The 21256-nt window shown below is 37.1% G+C and overlaps 1 protein-coding gene across 4 annotated transcripts in view; it reads left to right on the top strand.

Moving 5' to 3' along the window:
* LOC114256370 (xanthine dehydrogenase 1) overlaps positions 1-21256 on the top strand; it is a 74083-nt gene that overhangs the window by 39755 nt on the left and 13072 nt on the right. For all 4 annotated transcript variants that reach the window (XM_082907205.1, XM_082907202.1, XM_082907203.1 and 1 more), the window contains 2 exons: positions 2046-2207; positions 3950-4084. In XM_082907205.1, the coding sequence (XP_082763331.1) occupies positions 2046-2207; positions 3950-4084 (297 nt within the window). The remainder of the gene's footprint in view (positions 1-2045; positions 2208-3949; positions 4085-21256) is intronic.

Genomic DNA, 21256 nt, shown 5'->3' with positions numbered 1-21256 from the left:
TATCTATTATAAAATAAAAACTAAGGTCCATATATAATAGTAGACTCTATGTTATGAAGCACTCTTTTCATTTAGAGGATATAAGTGCTGAAATGAAACCTTATGAATTTGATCGTGTCATTTGCCTTAAAATTTGTGGAGTCGATGAATGCATGACCTTGAAACCTACGTCATAGAGACTCATTAGTTTTGGTGAAGTACTTGTGTCGACACGATACGACACGGGTACGGGTATGGAATCTGGCCAGGATAGGGCATGGAGAAGATGGATACAGTGGCATACCTATGATTAGGGCTTCGATCTTCATCTCAAGCTGCAATCATCTTCGTCTCTCTCGATTGTCTTCTCTCTTCTCTCACTCTCGATCGTCTTTGTCTCTCGATCATCTTCACTCTTCTCTCACTCTCGATCTCTTCTTTGTCTCCCTCTTCTCTCTCTCTCTTCGATCTGTTTTTGTCTCTCACCTCTCACTCTCAATCTCCTCTTTTCTCACCCTAATTAAATAATTTAACATAAATAATATTTAGTATAATTTATCATAAATAATAACCAAACCAAACCAAACCAAATGAAACCAAGCCTTAAGTCCCATCAAATGGGGTCGGCTGCATGAATCCTTCTTCTCCACTCGACTTTCGTTAGTCAAATTAAGGAGAGTCATATCTGTATTTACTACACTAGTCCACGTTAATCTAAATTTGTTACTTCCCCTAACACTATCATCTACTATTACTGTATCGCATCTCTTCACTATTACCTCTGTTGAAGTCCATTGTATATGACCACACCATCTCAATCTATTCTCTCTCAACTTATCTTCTATCTGTACTACTCCTACCCATTCTCAAATATATTTATTCCTAATTTTATCTTTTCTAGTTTTGTCATATATCCACCTTAGTATCCTCATATTAGCAACACTCATCTTATCACATGGTGTTTCTTAGTTGCCCGACATTCCGTCCCATACAACATTGCTAGTCTAATAGCCGTTCTATGAAACTTTATTTTTAGTCTAGTGGGTACTTGTTTATCGCACAATATCACAGATACGCTCTCTACTTAAGCCACCCTGCCTTAATTTTATGGACCACATCTGCGTCAATCTCCCCAGTCTCCGTGATAATAATTTATCATAAATAATATATAATATAATTTATAAATTATAATTTTTATCATATATAATATAAATTATATCATATATAATAAAATTTGTCATATATAATATATCATAAATAATATAATTTTGATGCCTAAAATAAAAATATTATTTATTTTATCATATATAATATAATTTATTTTATGCCTAATAAAATTTTTATTTTTTACTTTTTTTAACAAATTTTTTATTTCTTAACTATTTTTAACTCATCTTCATATAATAAATATATTTAAGGAATAACTATTTAACGTATCCCTGTATCCATATTCAAATTTGAATCCATATCTATGTATCCTTAATTTTTTAGTTTTGAAGTGTCCAACCCCTAGATATGCACCCACACCCGATGCCCGCACCCTAGTCCGTGTAACGTAGCTTGAAACTTGCCAACAGTCTGAAGTCTGATGTGTTTCTGAATTCATGTAATATAGGCTATATATCTATATATATCTCTCTCTATATATATATCTTTACTGATTATGTACATGTGGATTTTGCAATTACTTTGCCTAGTGGTTGATACTTTGTTAGGGCTCAGGTCTCTGTTAGGGCCGTTGATAGGGTAGTTCATCGCTTAGCTGATGTAGTTATATACTGAGTGATGAGAATGAAGTATCTTCTTGTAAAGACTGTCTTACATATGGAACTTGATGTTACTGGCCTTCATGGAGATATCCCAGAAGCATGTGCCCTCTTTTTTTTCTTTTTTCTTTTTTCTTTTTTCTTTTTTCTTTTTTTTTATTTTTTATTTTTTTATTTTTATAATTTTCTAGAAGTTGTCTTACAAGAAAAGAAAACTCCATGTTTCTTGATGGTTATTGGTTTTTGTTTTAGTGTTGCTATATTTTTCATATTCTTATTACTACATCTTGTTGACTGTAGGCAGGCGCTCTTGTACAAGTTTACACTGATGGAACAGTGTTAGTTACACATGGGGGTGTTGAGATGGGGCAAGGTTTACATACAAAAGTTGCTCAGGTTGCTGCTTCTTCGTTCAATATTCCTCTCAGTTTTGTGTTTATATCAGAGACAAGTACTGATAAGGTAATGAACTTGGTTTAGATTACTGGTCTTTATGTTGTTTTAATTTTATAGACTTGAAGTTTTTTTGGATTCAACTTGTTATAGAGGTTAGCTTTTATTATGGACTCTTTTTCAATAAGCGTGGAGAAGTGAAATGGGTGGGGTGGATGAAAGATATGTTGCTCCTAGGGAGGGATCAAAATTCTCAACTTGACGAAAAAGGGATATTGCAACAACCATCAAAGATGACTGAGATTGAGTCTTACGAATAGAAGAACTTTAGAAAAGTTAGACCATAAAGAACTAAAGATTGTTTCTTTCCAAAAACGTTATAGCAACCATCAAATGTGTGCCAGCACCGTCTTTAATAATTGAGTTGGCTTTTATCATAACCAAGGACTTTGGCTACATCATCACATCAGCATCATGATATTCCTGCCAAAGAGTATTTTCTTTGCTTTGGGGGTTCTTGGCTGGTATCATGCAATTAGAGATAACCTTATGTAGAGCATCATGTTATATCAACGGAAGGGAATTGAATTATTAGTTGATATAAAGAGAAAAATGAACTCTTCAACTAAGGTTTTTATCTATGAAGCACGGACACGTCCCTTAGGTTTGCATACGAGTGTCAGACACGCTGCGGACACTTGTCCGACACTCTCCCTTACGTGTTTCGTTTTTTTTTTTTTTGAAATTTTTCCAGTCGGACACGCAGTGGACACGCGATGACACATTTTAGACACTCAGGTTTGGACCAAAGCAGCCCAAGACCTGTTGGAGAGGAGAAAGAGAGAGAGCCAGAGACAGATCGATGGGAGAGAGAGGGAGACAGATCGAGGGGTTGAGGGTAGAGATCGAGGGAAAGAGAGAGATAGACCAAGGAAAGAGAGAAGAAACCTTAACCTGTTTCGACTTGGTCATCTGTGTTCTTCTTCTTCTCTTTGTCTTCTTCTCTTCATCTTCTGTCTTCTTCTCTTCTTTGATTTTGTTTATTCTGTGTCTCTCTCCTCCCTTTTCTGTTTCTCTCCCTTTTCTGTCTCTTTTCCTTCCTTTATTTTATTTTATTTTATTTTTTATTTTTTATTTTTTATTTTTTATTTTTTATTTATTTATATCCATGTTTTTATTAAAATTTATAAAACAAATTATTTTTATTTGAAAAAAAAATCAATTTTTATTAAAAAATTTAGGTAATGTGTTTAATAATTTAATTATTATTATAATTTTATAGGAACCAATGATTTATTATTTTTTTTACTTTTTAAATTTTAGATATATAATAAACAAATAAAATTATATATATTAAACGTGTTTCTAGCGTATTGTGTCTTCCATTTTTTAAAAATTTGCGTATTAGAGTGTCCGTGTCTGTGTCTGTGCATCATAGGTCTTAATGTTGTGCATGAAATTTAATAAATACCATATAGTCAATTTCTAAAGCAACAATTATAAGTTGATTGAGATTATCCACCTGTTTTCATTAGGGAAATTGCATTTAAGTGGTGCAGTGAAAAAATATTTTCATTTTCATGGTGGTGCAAGTTTTTTGTGTGCATGGTGCAAATCATTCTTGTGCATGGTGCAATTCCATCTATAGTGCAATTACTTTTTTACTGCTCCACTGATTTGCAATTTCCCCTTTTTATTATCTTCCAATATGTTACATTTGTGTATACTTGTATACTGTTTATACTTTCATAATTGGATTCCTGATGCCGATTCCTCATTTCTGTTTTGGTTTGTATTTGCCGTCAAATTAGGTTCCAAATGCATCACCAACAGCAGCTTCTGCAAGCTCTGATATGTATGGTGCTGCAGTATTAGATGCTTGTGAGCAAATAAAAGCACGGATGGAGCCTGTCACCTCAAAGCAGAAATTTAATTCTTTTGCAGAGGTACTCTACTCATGATACCTGTAAACCACTCTTACAAGATGCCATTTTTCTCCCATGTTAGAGAAGATATTCTTTTTTAATCTCTTGAGATTAATTGATGCAAGGTTGAAGAAAGTAGTTGTCATATTCAAAACAATTTAGTTTTATTTGCCAAATTCAATTTTTTTTTTTGGTTGGGTTGGGGTGTGTGTGTGTGTCAGATAGTTTGACATGCATTGTTGGGCCATTTCCTAATAGCTTAAGCTTTTGGGACAATTTTTGACTTGACAACATATATAAATTTATTGGCATGCATTACTCCCATGGTTGTCAAATCTCAAATTGAATCGCGAATCAAATTCCTAAAAAACTGAATCGTGAATCGAATCGAATCATATATATATATATATATTTTTTTTTTAATAAAAAATATACATATTTATATACATATAAAATCACAAATATAGTGCTTAAAATGAAAAAAATAACAATCTAATATAAATTTCATGCATCATTGTTTCATTGATTTAAGAGGAAGCTCCAAACGTTTATAGATCAATGTTCAAACTTCAAAAACCAGCTTTTGACAAAATTCAAAATCCAAAGTGACATCATTAGGCTTAGGCATAGTGGCATACAACACAACAGACTATTGAACTTCTAATTTCTAAATTTCAGTCATGTCATCATCAAGAACATTGATCAATTCATCATCTTCACTTCCAACATCTACTTGCTCAATATTTTCTATCTCTTGTTCTTCATCATCATCATCATCATCTACTTCAACCTATGTTACATGGACTCGAGTACAGGTGTCAGGTGCGGATATGTATTTAGAGGTCGGACTCATCAAATCATAAATTTAAGGATACGCGGACTCGGGAAAAAAATGTCATATTTTTATATTTTTAATCTAATATTTGAGATAAAATGGTACTATATTTAACTTATAGTGTCAAAATGACATTTATAGCAATTATACAACAATATGTACATATAATAATAGTGTTATATACAATTATATAAAAAGTATCCGTTGAAAAGTATCCGACACATATCCCATACCCTTGTCCGAGTGTCGAGTGTCCGACACGGATATTTGATTTATTTTGAAGAGTCCATGTAACATAGACTTCAACCAATTGTTTCCCTTTACTTGTCTTGTTGAGATTTCTAGGCCCTACAAATAAGAGTAAGAAGTTTTCTGTCGTCATTTTGAACATTAAGGCAGTAGACCCATGAACTTTGAATGCATAAAAGTATTTTACCTCTCTTCCTCTTTTTGCTACTTGATCCTGCTTGAACTTGAAAACATTCATAGGTGGTGTCCTCAGGTACGGTAGGATCTTCTTTTTCAGTTTTCCACTCATCATCGGATTCCACATCCAATAGAGAAATAGGATCATAGGCATCCCCTTGTTCTACCCTTTTTTAGTGTCTTGCTTCTAATCGGAGATTATACTTTGTGAACACAAGTGCATTAAGTCTTTGTTGTTCCAATCGATTCCTTCTCTTAGTATGCAACTATTAAAGGAGGAGGGTTGAATTAGGATTTATTATTCATTTGAAAACTAAAATATTTATTGAAATTAATTTATATATATATATTGTTATACTTGATCAAATGTACTCCAATTTCTCTCGCATCCAGTTGCACTACAAGTCAAGCTAAGAACATGAATGACAAGAGTTTGAAGTTCTTTACAGCCTCCTCCAAAAGAGGCCCACCACAAGGCTATCAAGTATTAACAAAAATTAATCACAACTTTAGTAAAACAAATGGGAATCTTAAATAAATGTAAAGTTATTGTCATTCCAGGTTGTTTCTTGCTTCGCATTTGAATGGCCATCCCCATCCCAAACATGTTTTCCGCTTTGTGAAACTAATCTATTTGCCTATCCACCTTTTCTCGCAATTGACGAGTGGGGCACATCCTTTCAATTGTCTCATAAAGTCCCTTCTTTATCTCATAATCCGCATTAAAAGCAGGAGCATAATGAAACCTTTATTGGGATTTAAGTAAAAGAATTGTATTTCACTAATAATTAACTAGTAAAATAATATAAATATTAGTTATTACCTTGGATTAAGAAGATAATATGCAGCTGCATGTAGAGGCCTCTGCAACTGCATGTCCCATGTCAAATCGATGATAACCCAAATCGGTTTATACCTCCTTTGTGCTCCAAAATTGTTTGCTATTTGCTCCTTTGCCTTATCCATTGCTTCATAAATGTATCGCATTGCAGGCTTGGCGTCCCAGTCAACAAGTCTCAAAACCTTTACTAATGGGGGTGTACACTTAAGACAATATTGGATTGAGGACCAAAAATTCTTGTCAGCTAAAAGGATATCTCTTACTATTAACCTATCAGCTTTCTTTGAATAAGAACTTCTTTGCCATTCTTCAGAAGCAAACCTTGCCCTCAATTCAATCTTCAACTCATGTAGATGCCTCAAAGTTAAATAGGACGGCAAATCTGGTGACAGCAGGTCTTGTCAACTCTTTTTTTGTGTATGTCCTCATCAGGTTCAAGACCTAGGCATGTCTAAAATTAAAAATAATTTTGTTAGTAAAGTTGTTAGAATTTACCATCACCTACCACCACTACCACCTCACCTACTCCACTAAACCTAACCCACTCTACCACTATCACCTACCACACTTCTCCTACTCTCCACCTACTCCCAAACACACTCCTATATAATAGGAATCTTTGTAATTGTAATACACAACTATATCAATCAATAACAATCAATATTACATAAATTTCAACATGGTATCAGAGCAGGTTTAGCACCTAATATTTTTTTGCTTCACCGGCGGGCGGCAACCTCACCTTAGCCGTCCGCCGGACCTCAACCTATTCCGCTCATTTTTATACACATACCTTCCCATCACTTGCCATGTCTGCAGTGCTTGCTACGTGTTTCTTTGTTCGAAGGCATCGCATAAGACGAGAAAGGCCTCGAGCTTCACATGTTCGTGAATTCCACGGGATGAGTAGTCGTCTAGTGAAGGCAATGCCAAGCCTAATTTTTACAGCTGTAGTAGAGGATAATTGTACTTCAGCAACGTGCGCTATATGTCTTGACGACTACAACGTTGGAGAGAGGCGTAGAGTACTGCCATGTCGACATAAATTTCATGCGTTTTGTGTTGATGCTTGGCTAACCACATGGAGAACCTTTTGCCCTGTCTGCAAACGTGATGCCAGAACTAGCACAGGCGATCCACCGGCATCAGAACGCACACCGTTGCTTTCGTCAAGCCCGGCTTCTGTTGCTTCATCTTCGGTATTGTCATCCGTAAGATCATCTTTAGCATCATCTTCAGCAATTCCAATGGCTGATGCTTCTGCAACGCCCCTACATGTGAAACAAGACAATGAAGAAGAAGAACAAGATCAAGAAAACTCCAAAACCCAGAAACGAATTTGCGATTTCTGTGGAGAATCTCAAGCTCTCTTGTACTGCAGAGCCGACTCTGCAAAGCTCTGTTTCTCTTGTGACCAACAAGTCCACTCCACCAATCAGCTCTTCACAAAACACACTCACTCTCTTTTTTTAATATTTCAACCCACTCTTTCTCTTGCCCCACATGGGCATGTCTCCCCCCACTCATTCTCTCTCTCCTATTTCTACTTTCCAACCAACCATTTTAATATTTCAACCCACTCTTTCACCCCGTGCTTTGAGCAGTGATTGATTTTTTTATTTTTTATTTTCCTCTTCTTTTTTAAAACAAACATCATCATCTCATTTTTTAAAAACCACTCTCTACGCACTAGCATCTTAATATTCTTTCTTTCTTCTGTTTTTTATTTTTCTTTCCCATTCACAGCCCCATGTGCACCATTCATCTTCTTTATTTATTTTCTTTATTTATTTATTTATTTATTTATTTTTCATTCAAAACAAAAAAAAAAAAAAAAAAAAAATTAAATCACACACCTTTGCAGGTTTTCAAAACCGTGGGCCCAACGCTCCACTTTCTTTCTTTTCTTTTCTTTATTTATTTATTTATTTTATTATAAATAAAAAAAAAAAAAAAAAAAAAAAAACAAACAAACAAACAAACAAACAGGGAGGAAGAAGACGAACTGCAAACTCATTTTATTTATATCGGGCCTCACCCCGATCACCATTTTACACAAAAAAAAAAAAAAAAAAAAAAAAAAAAAACAAACAAACAAAACAACCACACCCACAGTGGGATTTTTCTTTTCCCTTCTCTATTCTACTGCAGGTCTCTTCTTCTTACTTTTATCTTGGGTGTCCCGTGCCAGTCCGGTCTCCGTGTTTCCTTGTCCACCGAGCACGTTCACTCCCCCAAACTCCTCCACTGCAGCATATGGAGGACCTCCAAATCGGAACATCACGGTGGCCTTCCGCTTCAGCTCCTTATTTTCCGCCTTCAGCACACTTATCTCTGCTCGCACATCCTTATACATGCGTTGGAGCAGAGCCAGTTGGGAGTTTAAATGCTGCACCTCATTTGTCCTACTCTGCAGCCGGTTCGACAGGTTTGTGACCGCCGTCATGCTTTCCACACATGCCTTCAAAGTATACTGATTGGCCTCTACATCCGACTGCACTGCCATTCTTTGCTCCACCGACCGCATCGGAAAGTTCAACGGAGCAAACTCCGGGGCGCTTGGTTGAGTTTCCAGTGCCACCGCACCAGTTCTCTCTCTCGTTGACTCGTTGAGGTCGGGAAAGAGAGTGAGCAGCCCGCGGGAAGACGATGAAGCCATTTTCTAGGCAACAGAGTGTTATACAGAATCTCTCTCAGAAATCTCTCTCAGAATATCTCTCGCAGGTTTTTTTGCCTCAGCCTCAGCCTCTGTCTTATAGCCGAGGCAGCCACGCGCATCGCGCGCCTCTTGACGCCCGACAAACTGGCACGCCTTTTCATGGCACATCTTTTGATAAAGCGGGCACGTTTTTTGATGGCACGCCTTTTGACAAAATTGGGCACACCTTTTAAGGGTGCGACTTTTTAAGGGTCCGACAAGACTCTGTAAACTGTCCCGACATTGATTCCGGTTAGCTCCATCAAGGGTCCGACAAGACTCTGTAAACTGTCCCGACATTGATTCCGGTTAGCTCCTTTATGGGTCCGACAAGACTCTGTAAACTGTCTTCTACAACGGTCCGACATGACCCCATAAACTGTCTTCTACACCGGTCCGACATGACCCCATAAACTGTCTTCTACAACGGTCCGACACCACCTTACAGTGTCCTCTACATGGTTATGACACCCCCATACAGTGTCCTCTACAACGTTATGACACCACCATCCAGTGTCTTCACCAATGGTCTGACACGACCATACAGTGTCTCCTATCCTTTTTTATTTTTATGTATTTTATTGTTTTGTTCCTCTCTTCAAACTCAAGTTGATTAGTTTCTATCATCCTTGAGTTTGCGGGGGGCTGTTAGAATTTACCATCACCTACCACCACTACCACCTCACCTACTCCACTAAACCTAACCCACTCTACCACTATCACCTACCACACTTCTCCTACTCTCCACCTACTCCCAAACACACTCCTATATAATAGGAATTTTTGTAATTGTAATACACAACTATATCAATCAATAACAATCAATATTACATAAATTTCAACAAAAGTAAAACTATAAAACAAACTTAAATAACTTACATAATAAAATAAACAATTACAAATATGGAAATAGGTTACCTATAGATGTAAACTGTAATCTTTCTTGCCTTTTACATAGTATCCTTATGAGTAGGCAAGTCCCCAATATCAGTCAGAATTAGATCCATACAGTGCGCAACACGAGATCAAAACAATTGGTTTCTCTTTTTCATCAACACTGATCCAGCTTTTACATAAGCGGATGCGCAATCAGATGAAAAAGAGAAAGTGCTGAGAGTTTTTGCAGAATTTTACGAGTCGGGGATGGTTAATCTGAGTTCAAATGCCACATTTATCTGTTTAATTCCTAAGAAAGTGAATGCAGTTAGAATTGGAGATTTTAGTCCCATTCGTTTGGTTACGTCACTTTATAAGATTTTGGGAAAGATTTTTGTCACGACCCGAACCCACCCCTAGAGGTTTGGATCATAACCGGCTAGTAATCATGAGATTACCTATGGCCTCAGACAGAAATTCAGTACATAATTAAATATATGGGGCCAGAAGCGGAAGCAAAATAATAAAATTGTCCAATGAGCTATGTAGATATGACATAACAAAAACATCTTATATGTTAATAACTCACAATCATACAAACACACACTGATTATACATTCATTTCAGACTACATGTACAAAGACTTATACATAAGCGTATCATTTATGAACTTACAAAACTTAAACTTCTTAAAAACAAAAGATGGTCAAACATGACCAATAAAAACAAAACGAATGACAAAAGCCTCATCCTAGAGGCATCCTTGGCTGACTTCACAAAACACGATAATCTTCTATAGGTTCACTAGGGCTGGATATCTCGTTGCTCACCTATATACATATATATAACGGAGTAAGCTAAAACCCAGTGAATAATATCGAAGTAAAGAGGTTACATGAAAGAGTTTTATTATTTAATATAACTATTCTCATATTCAAATTCTTGACATAGCAGAACGACCTCGCTTCCAAAACTTGACAGAACGACCTTTGGTCCAACATATAGTAGAAATACTAAACATAAGAGATCATAACTTGGTGAAATGACCTTGGGTCCAATTGAATACAGCTGTAGAATGACTATTTGGTCAACACGTAACAGATATTTCAAACTTGTCAGATAATCAAAACGATCTTGGGTGCATCTTATCAGATATATAGAACGACCCTAGGTCTACCATATACATTCATACTTCGCCATTCACATTTTCAGATATTATGTTGATCGGATAGATAGAAGGCGCATTCATACTTTCAAAATTACAAGTTCAGAAAATAGAAAATAGAACATAAGAAAATATCTTTAAACACATACACACATTGGAACACATTGCTTGATCATTCTTAACTTACCTAATTCCTTGAAGTCCAATTATTACTTATTACTTCATTCACGAGGCTTAATTCATGCCTATGGATGTTCGGAAAGAAATGAGAATGAAGATATAAACAGAATACAACTTATCAAAATGTGTTGAAACAAGATAGTTCGCTCGAGCGGTCTTTTGGTCTACAAAAGTACTAATGGTCGCTCGAGCTAAGGTGTGAAGAAAGCTGAGGTCGCTCTAGCAGTCACTTGAGTGCAATACTCTACAAGCGGTCACTTGAGTGCAATAATCTGCAAAAATACTAGAAACTCTCATTGGGCGCTCGAGCAGTGACTTCATCGCTTGAGCGATGAGGCGGAATTTGGGGTTTCCAAAACATAATTTTGTGTTAATCTCTAAGTCAAAAACTTGCATGACTTGTCCATAATCTTGCAAACACTTAGAAAGTCATGAATATGTAACCAATTCAAACCCTTAGCTCAAAACTCCATGATTTCATCAAATTGAAGCGTGAACTTCATAAATTCTTCATAAATGGAATTTAAATCTTCATGCATGTATGAACTTGTTTCCAATTCTTCTTCTACAACTTTCAAAACATGAAATTGAACTTCAAAACTCTTTAAATCATAGATGCATGTATGGTTCAACTCTCAATTCAAACATAGATAACAAAATCATGCTAAAAAATGATGGAACTACTTAAAATCATGCTTGCATGTATGCCTAGCTTTCAAATTCATCATCTTTAGCTCAATTCTTGTGTTTAATCTCATAAACTTCTTGAATTCATATGTTAGGTGAGTTATCATCAAGAATTGAGGTTGAATTTCATACCTAGAGCCTTGAATTACACTTGTTCTAGCAAAAACTTGAGTTCCTCTCCTTAGTTCTTCAATCTCGTAGCAAAATCTCCAAGATCAAGTTTCCTCTCTCTAAAATGAAGTCTCTCTCTAGAATTCTTTCTTAGTAGAATTTGAGCTCATGAATAAGTTAACTCTCTTCTATTATCATATATATAGGTGAGATTAGCTTAGTTCACTAATTAAGGATTAAGTTAACTAATCAAGGCTTAAGTTTAATTAATTAAACTTAATTTTTTCTGAACTGAATCAAATTTTAATCAAACTTCTCAATGGGTCCCACAAATTATGCCACCCTAATTAAACTCGTAAATTTCAGTTTCTAAAATCATTAAGGCTTTCAATTTCAAATTTAAAGAAGAAATTACGACAGATAATTCATTAATGAACAGATATGCATACAAATTACACATCAAATATATAATTTGTTAGGGAAAATATGTGATTTCCTACAAGTAAATCAATCAATGGGAATAAAAACTAATGCGGAAAAATTAAATCAAAGGCAACACAAGAATTTTTACGTGGTTCCCTCAATGTGAGATACGTCCACGGGATCGAAATCCGATTCCACTATCAACCAAATAGTTTCCAAATGATTACAAACGAGACACGAATGGTCTCACAAAATCACCCTTAGGTGAATTCCAAATAATCACAAATAAACAAGAGGAAAGACCTCACCAAATAGAAGAATCAAAATCTTCAGAACCAGAGTTGAAAAAGACCCAAAATAATAACCCAAATTAGCTTCACCAAAGCACCCAAACAAAGATGCACAAAATCAATTTGTTGCTGCTCTACAAAGCAATATACCCGAAGCACTCCACCGAATTAATTGATTTCACGTTGCTCTGTAGCCGCCGCACGTACTTTTGTGAAGAACAAACAATATATATTAGTTATAATATATATGTTGTGAATCTTGGGTTTTGTGTTATCAAAACCCTAGTTGTATCCAAATTGAATTGGGTCTCTATAAAATTAGATATAATATATAAAAATATATTATACCTAAACCAAACCAAATTAAAACTCTTTTAGTAAACCAATTGGGTCTCACACTCCAATAAGGAGATATACCCAACAATTCTCCCCCTACCGACTTAGGTAGAGAAATCAACCATACCCGCCAAAGTTCGACATTTTAAATGTTTGTCCCTCGACAAAGTCTTTGTCAACATATCTGAAATATTATCATCTGTGTGAATCTTTTCGAGTTGTAACAATTTCGAATCTAACACATCACGAATCCAATGGTATCTCACATCAATGTGTTTCGATCTCGAATGAAAAGTAGAATTTTTGCTCAAGTGAATAGCACTTTGACTATCACAATAAAGCTACTTTTCTTGCTTCATTCCCAACTCTTGCAAAAATTTCTTCAACCATAACTCTTCTTTGCAAGCTTCCGTAATGGTAATAAATTTAGCTTCGGTAGTTGAGAGAACAACACATTTTTGTAATTTAGATTGCCATGCCACAGCTCCCCCTGCAAAAGTCATCAAATACCTCGAAGTAGATTTCCTAGAATCAACATCACTGGCCATGTCAGAATCTGTGAACCCATCAAGCATTGGCTTACCATCCCCAAAACATAAACACACCTTCGAAGTCCCTCGAAGATACCTTAGAATCCATTTTACTGCTGCCCAATGTTCTTTACTCGGATTAGAGAGAAAACGACTCACCACACCAACTGCGTGAGCAATATCCGGCCTTGTACAAACCATGGCGTACATCAAAGAATCAAAGAACCAACTGCTGAAGCATAAGGAACTTTCAACATCTCTTCCTTGTCTGTGTCACTTGTAAGATATTGATTCGAACTAAGCTCGAAGTGACCCACAAGTGGACAACCAACCGGCTTTGCTTTATTCGTGTTGAACCTCTCAAGAACTTTCTCAATGTAGCTTTCTTGAGACAACCAAATCAGTCCCTCTTTGCGATCACGAACAATTTTTATACAAAGAATTTGTTTTGCCGGTCCCAAATCTTTCATAGCAAAAGTCTTACTCAACTCTAATTTCAACTTGTTAATTATAGTGTAAGCTTGACCCACAATTAATATGTCATCAACATAAAGTAAAAGAATAATAAATTTACCATTCGGAAAATTTTTCACAAACACACAATGGTCCGAAGTGGTTTTAGAAAAACCATTATTCATCATGAAAGAGTCAAATTTTTTGTACCATTGTCGCGGGGCTTGCTTGAGGCCATACAAATTTTTCTTCAATTTGCAAACAAATTTCTCTTTCCCTTTTTCCACAAAACCTTCTGGTTGCTCCATGTAAATTTCTTCTTCAAGGTCACCATGAAGAAATGCGGTCTTCACATCAAGTTGTTCAACTTCAAGGTTCATATTTGCAGCCATGCCAAGTATAACCCGAATAGAAGACATCTTCACAACTGGCGAGAAGATTTCATCAAAGTCAATACCTTTCTTTTGCCCAAAGCTTTTCACAACAAGACATGCTTTGTACCTCAGATTCTTGCTGTCATTCTTCAATTTGAAGACCCACTTATTTTTCAGAATTTTCCTCCCCTTAGGCAACTTCACTAAATCATAAGTGTGATTTTCAAGTAAGGAATTCATCTCCTCTTTCATGGATTTTTTCCAATCACCTTTCTTTGCATGCTTAATTGCTTCTTGGTAGCTCTCAGGCTCCCCTTGATTGGAAATCAACATAAATTCATTGGGAGGATATTTTCTCGAAGGTTGCCGGTCCCTAGTAGATTTCCTCAACCCAAGTTGTGGTAGCGGTTTTTGAGTTGGATGCTCTTCTTCAATTTCTGGCTCAACTTCATTAAGATTAGCATCATCCTCTACATCTTCAATGGGTGGCTGCACATCACCCCCATTTTCATCATCAACAAAAGATGAAGGAGATGGATTTATGTCAATGAGATCACTAGTTTTTGGCTCTAGTTGATCACCTTTGCCAAAGTCTTCAATTGTTTGGTCTTCAAGAAATATAACATCACGGCTTCGAATGACTTTCTTGTCAACTGGATCCCATATCTATACCCAAATTCATCACGCCCATAGCCAAGAAAATACATTGTCTTGACTTACTATCAAGCTTGGACTTCTCATCTTTTGGAATGTGAACAAAAGCTTGGCAACCAAACACTCTCAAGTGCTCATTAGACACATCTTCACCAGTCCAAACTCTTTCTGGAACATCACCATTCAAAGGATAGGAAGGAGACAAATTGATCACATCAACCGCTGTCTTCATTGCCTCACCCCAAAAAGATCTTGGCAATTTAGCTTGTGAAAGCAAACACCTTGTTCTTTCCACAATGGTGCGGTTCATCCTCTCGACAACGCCATTTTGTTGAGGAGTCTTCTTAACTGTCTTTTGGTGTCGAATACCTTGGCTACGACAATACTCATCAAATGGCCCAATGTATTCACCACCATTATCTGATCGGATGCACTTCAATTTCTGTCATGTTTCTCTTTCAACCATGGCCTGAAAATGCTTAAATACTTCTAGAATTTGATCTTTAGTTTTTAGTAGAAAAGCCCAAACTTTCCTTGAATAATCATCAATGAAAGTAACAAAATAAAGTGCACCACTATATGTTCTAACTTTTAAAGGACCACAAACATCCGAATGAATCAACTCCAAAACATTTTCTTTTCTAGAAGCAACATTTTTATGAAAAGAAACTCTGTTGTTTACCCGCCAAACAATGAACACAAGTTTTGAGATGTGTACCTTTTAAACCCGGTAGAAGCTCTTTCTTGAACAAAACTTGCAGCCCCTTTTCACTCATGTGCCCAAGCCGCTTGTGCCACAATTCGGTAAAAGTATCATCTTCAAGTGCATTGACAATACCTTTACAAATTTTTCCTTACATTGAATAAAGTGTATGAGTTTTCTTGCACTTAGCCACCACGAAAGAACCCTTTGTGAGCTTCCATATTCCATCACCAAATTTGTTGTTGAAGCCTTCATCATCTAGCTTCCCAGTAGAAATCAAAATGAGGCGAATGTCGGGAACATGCCTCGCATCTTTAAGCAACAACTTGCAGTCCAAATTTGTTTCCAAGCAAACATCACCCATGCCAATAATCTTGGACAAACCTTCATTACCCATTCGAACAGAACCATAATCTCGTTTGGTGTAGGTAGTGAAGAAATCAACTCGAGAAGTCACATGAAAAAAAGCACCGGAATCAATCACCCAATTGCTCTCTTGGCCCACAAAATTGATACAATCATCTTCACAAACGACCATGAGATCATCGGCAGGAACTGCTGTTGTGTCTTTTTGCTTCTTATCCACACTTTTGTCACGCTTTTTCTCCTTGTTCTTGAGCTTTCGGCATTCCCGCTTCATGTGCCCTTTCTCATGACAATAATAGCACTCAATGTCTTTCTTTGAAAAAGAACCATCTTTTGATTTGTCACGACTTTGATCACGACCATGAGGAGTCTTACTTCTCCCCCTTGTTTTGCTTCGACCTCTCACAACAAATGCTTTCAAATGTGAGGAACCCGTTGATTTTCTTCTAGTTTCTTCATTCAACAAGCTACCAGTGACTTGGCCCATTGTGACAACTCCATCGGGTGCCGAATTACTAAATGTCACAACCAAAGTCTCCCAACTTTTGGGCAAAGAACTAAGTAGTATCAAAGCTTGTAACTCATCATCAAAAATAATTTTCATAGAAGCAAGTTGGTTAACAATACTTTTTATTTCATTCAAATGTTCTGGAATGGGGCTGCCATCTTTATATTTTAAATTAACCAACTTACGAAACAGAAAGGCTTTATTTGTGGCTGATTTTCTGTCATAAAGACTATTTTTTTCATAAATCATGTGCCGAAATTTCAGTAGCAACATGATGAAACACACTGTCATCAATCCATTGACGGATAACACCAACGGCTTTTCGATTAAGCCTCTTCCATTCATCATCTTTCATACCCTCGAGTTTGCCAGAATCACCCTCAATGGGTCTATATAAATCTTTACAAAATAATAGGTCCTCCATTTTAATTTTCCGAATTACCAGTTACTTCCATTGACGCTAAACATGTGACCCACATTCCCCTCTATTGATTTACACAAATAAATAAACCCAAATAAACCGTAAGCTCTGATACCAGTTGTTAGGGAAAATATGTGATTTCCCACAAGTAAATCAATCAATGAGAATAAAAACTAATGTGGAAAAATTAAATCAAAGGCAACACAAGAATTTTTACGTGGTTCCCTCAATGTGAGGTACGTCCACGGGATCGAAATCCGATTCCACTATCAACCAAATAGTTTCCAAACAATTACAAACGAGACACGAATGGTCTCACAAAACCACCCTTAGGTGAATTCCAAATAATCACAAATAAATAAGAGGAAAGACCTCACCAAATAGAAGAACCAAAATCTTCAGAATCAGAGTTGAAGAAGACCCAAAATAATAACCCAAATTAGCTTCACCAAAGCACTCAAACAAAGATGCACAAAATCAATTTGTTGCTGCTCCACAAAGCAATATACCCGAAGCGCTCCACCGAATTAATTGATTTCACGTTGCTCTGTAGCCGCCGCACGTACTTTTGTGAAGAACAAACAATATATATTAGTTATAATATATATGTTGTGAATCTTGGGTTTTGTGTTATCAAAACCCTAGTTGTATCCAAATTGAATTGGGTCTCTATAAAATTAGATATAATATATAAAAATATATTATACCTAAACCAAACCAAATTAAAACTCTTTTAGTAAACCAATTTGGTCTCACACACCATTAAGGAGGTATACCCAACATAATTAACATTCAAAATTAAACAAATATAAGTATACTACATGATGGGGTTATCATAGTTTTATCGAAAAGGCTGTAGGCCATTTTTGGGGGATACGGTGTCTGTGGCACAAGGGGCTTTTGTAAAGGGTAGATAGATTCTAGATGTGGCTTTGGTGGCAAATGAGGTGGTGGACAAATGTAGAAGTCTTAGGAAGGAGGGTCTTATTTTCAAGGTTGATTTTGATAAAGCATATGATCATGTGGATTGTCAGTTTTTGGATTTTGTAATGGATAGGAAAGGTTATGGTGAATGATGAAGATCTTGGATTAGGGGATGTTTGTCGACGTGTAATATGCCAATTTTAGTCAATGGTAAACAAGGGGAAAGTTTCAAGGCTTTGAGAAGACTACGTTAGGGGGATCCATTATCTCCTTTTTTTAATTTTTTTATTTTGGTGGTTGATGTGTTTGGAAGGATGGTTGATAGAGCTAGAAAGGTAGGTCTTTTTGAGGGGTTAGGGGTTGGGAAGGATAGAGTTAGGGTGACTCACTTGCAGTACGTGCTCATGATATAATCTTTTTTTTCTTTGGGGCATGAGAGTCATATAGGTAATCTTTTTGCGGTATTGAGACTTTTTGGGGTACTCTCACAGCTTAAGGTTAATTTGGAAAAAAATAGTGTGGTGGGTATTAATATGCAACATAATCAGCTTCAGATTAAGGCTACACTTCTTGAATGTAGGATTGAGGCACTTCCTTTCAAATACTTGTGACTTTCACTAGGGGGTAATCCTAGAAGTGAATCTTTTTGGAGTACAGTTGTGTAAAAGATTGGCAAAAGGTTGGAAGGGTGGAGTAAGGCTTTGCTCGTGCGTGGGGGAAGATATACTTCGGTTATGATAGTTTTAAGTGGTGTTTCCATTTTTTATTTTTTAATTTTTTTAATTTTTTTAATTTTTCAAAATTCTTGTGGAGGTAGTGAGGCCATCAGAAAAGATGATGAGGGATTTTCAATGGGAAGGTAAGGATAAGGGGAAGAAGGATTACTTGGTGAATTTGGAGATAGTTTCATTCCCAAAGGACAAAGGAGGTTTGGCCATTGGTAACATTGGTTAGGAACATGGTGTTGACATATTATAATCACCGAAAGGCACTTAGCATATTATATTAGCCGAAAGTCTCTAAGATCTGTAATCATTTTTACGCACTCAGGGATCATCTTGTAATTGTCTTCTTTGTAAACCCTAAATCTTCATTTATAAATAAGGGGTGATATCTCATCATACCCTAAGCTGGTTACCCAAGCTTCATGGTATCAGAGCATCACCTCCAGGGCTAGGGTTCAAAGCATACCTGGTTGGATCATCTGCTGAATCGATCTTCTGCCATCATCATCATTCCGCTTCTTCTTCGTCTCTGCCATCATCATCATTCCGCTTCTTCAGCCCTCGTCTTCATCTGCTTTGTCTTCGTCTCAGCCCGTCGATCTTCTCCCGCAGTTCGTCGCTCGTCTTCATCAATCGCAGTTCGTCGATCTTCATCGCAGTTCGTCGCTCGTCGATCTTCTCCCGCCGTTCGTCGCTCGTCTCAGCCCTCGTCCTCGTCGTCCTCTGATCTCAAACCAAGGTACATATCATATATATATATATATATCCTGATATATATATATAACTATAGCCTGATATATATATTTATATATAAATACATGTATATATAAATAACTCAACATATAAAAACAAAAAAAAAAAAAAAAAAAAAAAACAAAAAACAAAAACCAAAAAAAAAAAAAAAAAAAAAATGGTTTCTTAATTTTGTATTTTGTATGTCTTTATAGTGATCATTGTGCCTGTTATCTCACTACCACCTTCCGGGTTTGTGATTTCCACTAATTTGTTGCGGGTTTGGTAGTATTGTATCCATGACAGATTCCACTAGTGTGTCTCCTTCGTCTCAAACACCAAAAAGTGAGAGTCTCATTCTACCTACTACCATGACTGAGAACCCCAACCCTAGTCTGAAAATCACCACCTCTCTATTTAATGGTCAGAACTACCTAGCATGGTCTCAAAGTTTGACTTTGTTTTTAAAGAGCAGAGGGAAGATGGGGTATGTTGATGGCAGGATACAGGCACCTAGTACCACTGACTCAGGTTATGACCAATGGGAGATTAACAACTCTTTGATTATGAGTTGGCTTATCCATTCGATGGTTCCAAAACTTGGTGAGGGCTACTTGTCTATGGAGACTGCCCAGGACATTTGGGAGGCTGTGGCTGTTACCTATTCTCGCAAAGGAAATTTTTCACAGGCATTTGAGTTGCGTCGCTCTATTGAGAGCACACTTCAGGGGGAGCAGACTGTTCTTCAGTACTTCACTTTCCTCACCAACGGCTGGAAACGCCTTGACCACCTGGAAGACTATAAGCCCGTTTGCCCTACTGATTCTATCGGGTACAAGAAGTTCATCGCACGGGAACGGGTCTTTAAATTTTTGGCTGGCCTAAATATGGAGTATGATCCAGTTAGGGGTCGAGTTCTGAGTATGGACACTCTTCCTTCACTGCAAGAGGCATTTGCCTATGTCCAAAATGAGGAGAGTCGTCGGTCTGCTATGATGTCCCCTGTCTCTACTGACCGTTCCGCATTACTGTCTACTCCTCGAGATAGCCTCAGCCTGCCTCCTCCGTCTGCTGCTAAGGAGTCTGTATTCTGTGATTATTGCAAAAAGCCGCGGCATACTCGTGAGACATGTTGGAAGCTTCATGGGACTCCATCTGGGGGTCGAAGTGATCGGTCGGGTTCTCGAGGAGGTCGGTCAGGCCACTCTCGAGGACGTGGTTCCTATTCCCGGGCTCATCAGTCTAGTGCCGTTGATACCCTTGATTCTAATTCCACTTCTGCTACCTACGCTTCTGATACTGAGCTGGAGGATGCTTTGCGCCAATTGTTGGACCGCAGATCTTCTACTGCTCTCAGTCCCGCTTCCTCGTCCTTTGCCCGCTCAGGTAACTTAGTACCTTCTCCTTGTGCTTTCCTGTGTCATACATCTTTGCCTTGGATTATTGATTCTGGTGCCTCAGATCATATGTCTGGCTCCTCTGATCTTTTCTCTGCCTATAAGTCTTCTTCAGGTCAGGACAAAGTTAGGATTGCTGATGGAACTGTTTCTTCTATTTCTGGAAAAGGTTTAGTCCAAGCCACTCCTACCATGCATCTATCTTTTGTTCTCCATGTTCCCAAGTTTTCTGTTAATCTGTTATCCTTAAGTCGTCTTACCCAGGATTTGAATTGTTGTGTGACGTTTTTTCCTGATCATTGTCTTTTTCAGGACCTTGTCACGAGGAGGACGATTGGCAGTGGTAGTGCAGAAAATGGTCTCTACTTCCTAGATCAACCGGACAAACTTGCTTATTCTTCCACCCCGTCTTCTCCTACACCCGCTGATGTCTGGCTGTGGCATCGGCGTCTTGGGCATCCCTCCTTTCATTTACTTAAGCATTTATTTCCTTCTAGTTTCGCAAATCATCATGTGTCTGACTTTCTTTGTGAGTCTT

The sequence above is a fragment of the Camellia sinensis genome, chromosome 14 (assembly GCF_055761805.1).
Source record: "Camellia sinensis isolate YWXY chromosome 14, ASM5576180v1, whole genome shotgun sequence".
Taxonomy (NCBI): domain Eukaryota; kingdom Viridiplantae; phylum Streptophyta; class Magnoliopsida; order Ericales; family Theaceae; genus Camellia; species Camellia sinensis.
Note: the sequence above shows the minus strand (reverse complement) of the source record. Positions and strands in the feature narration are given on the sequence as shown.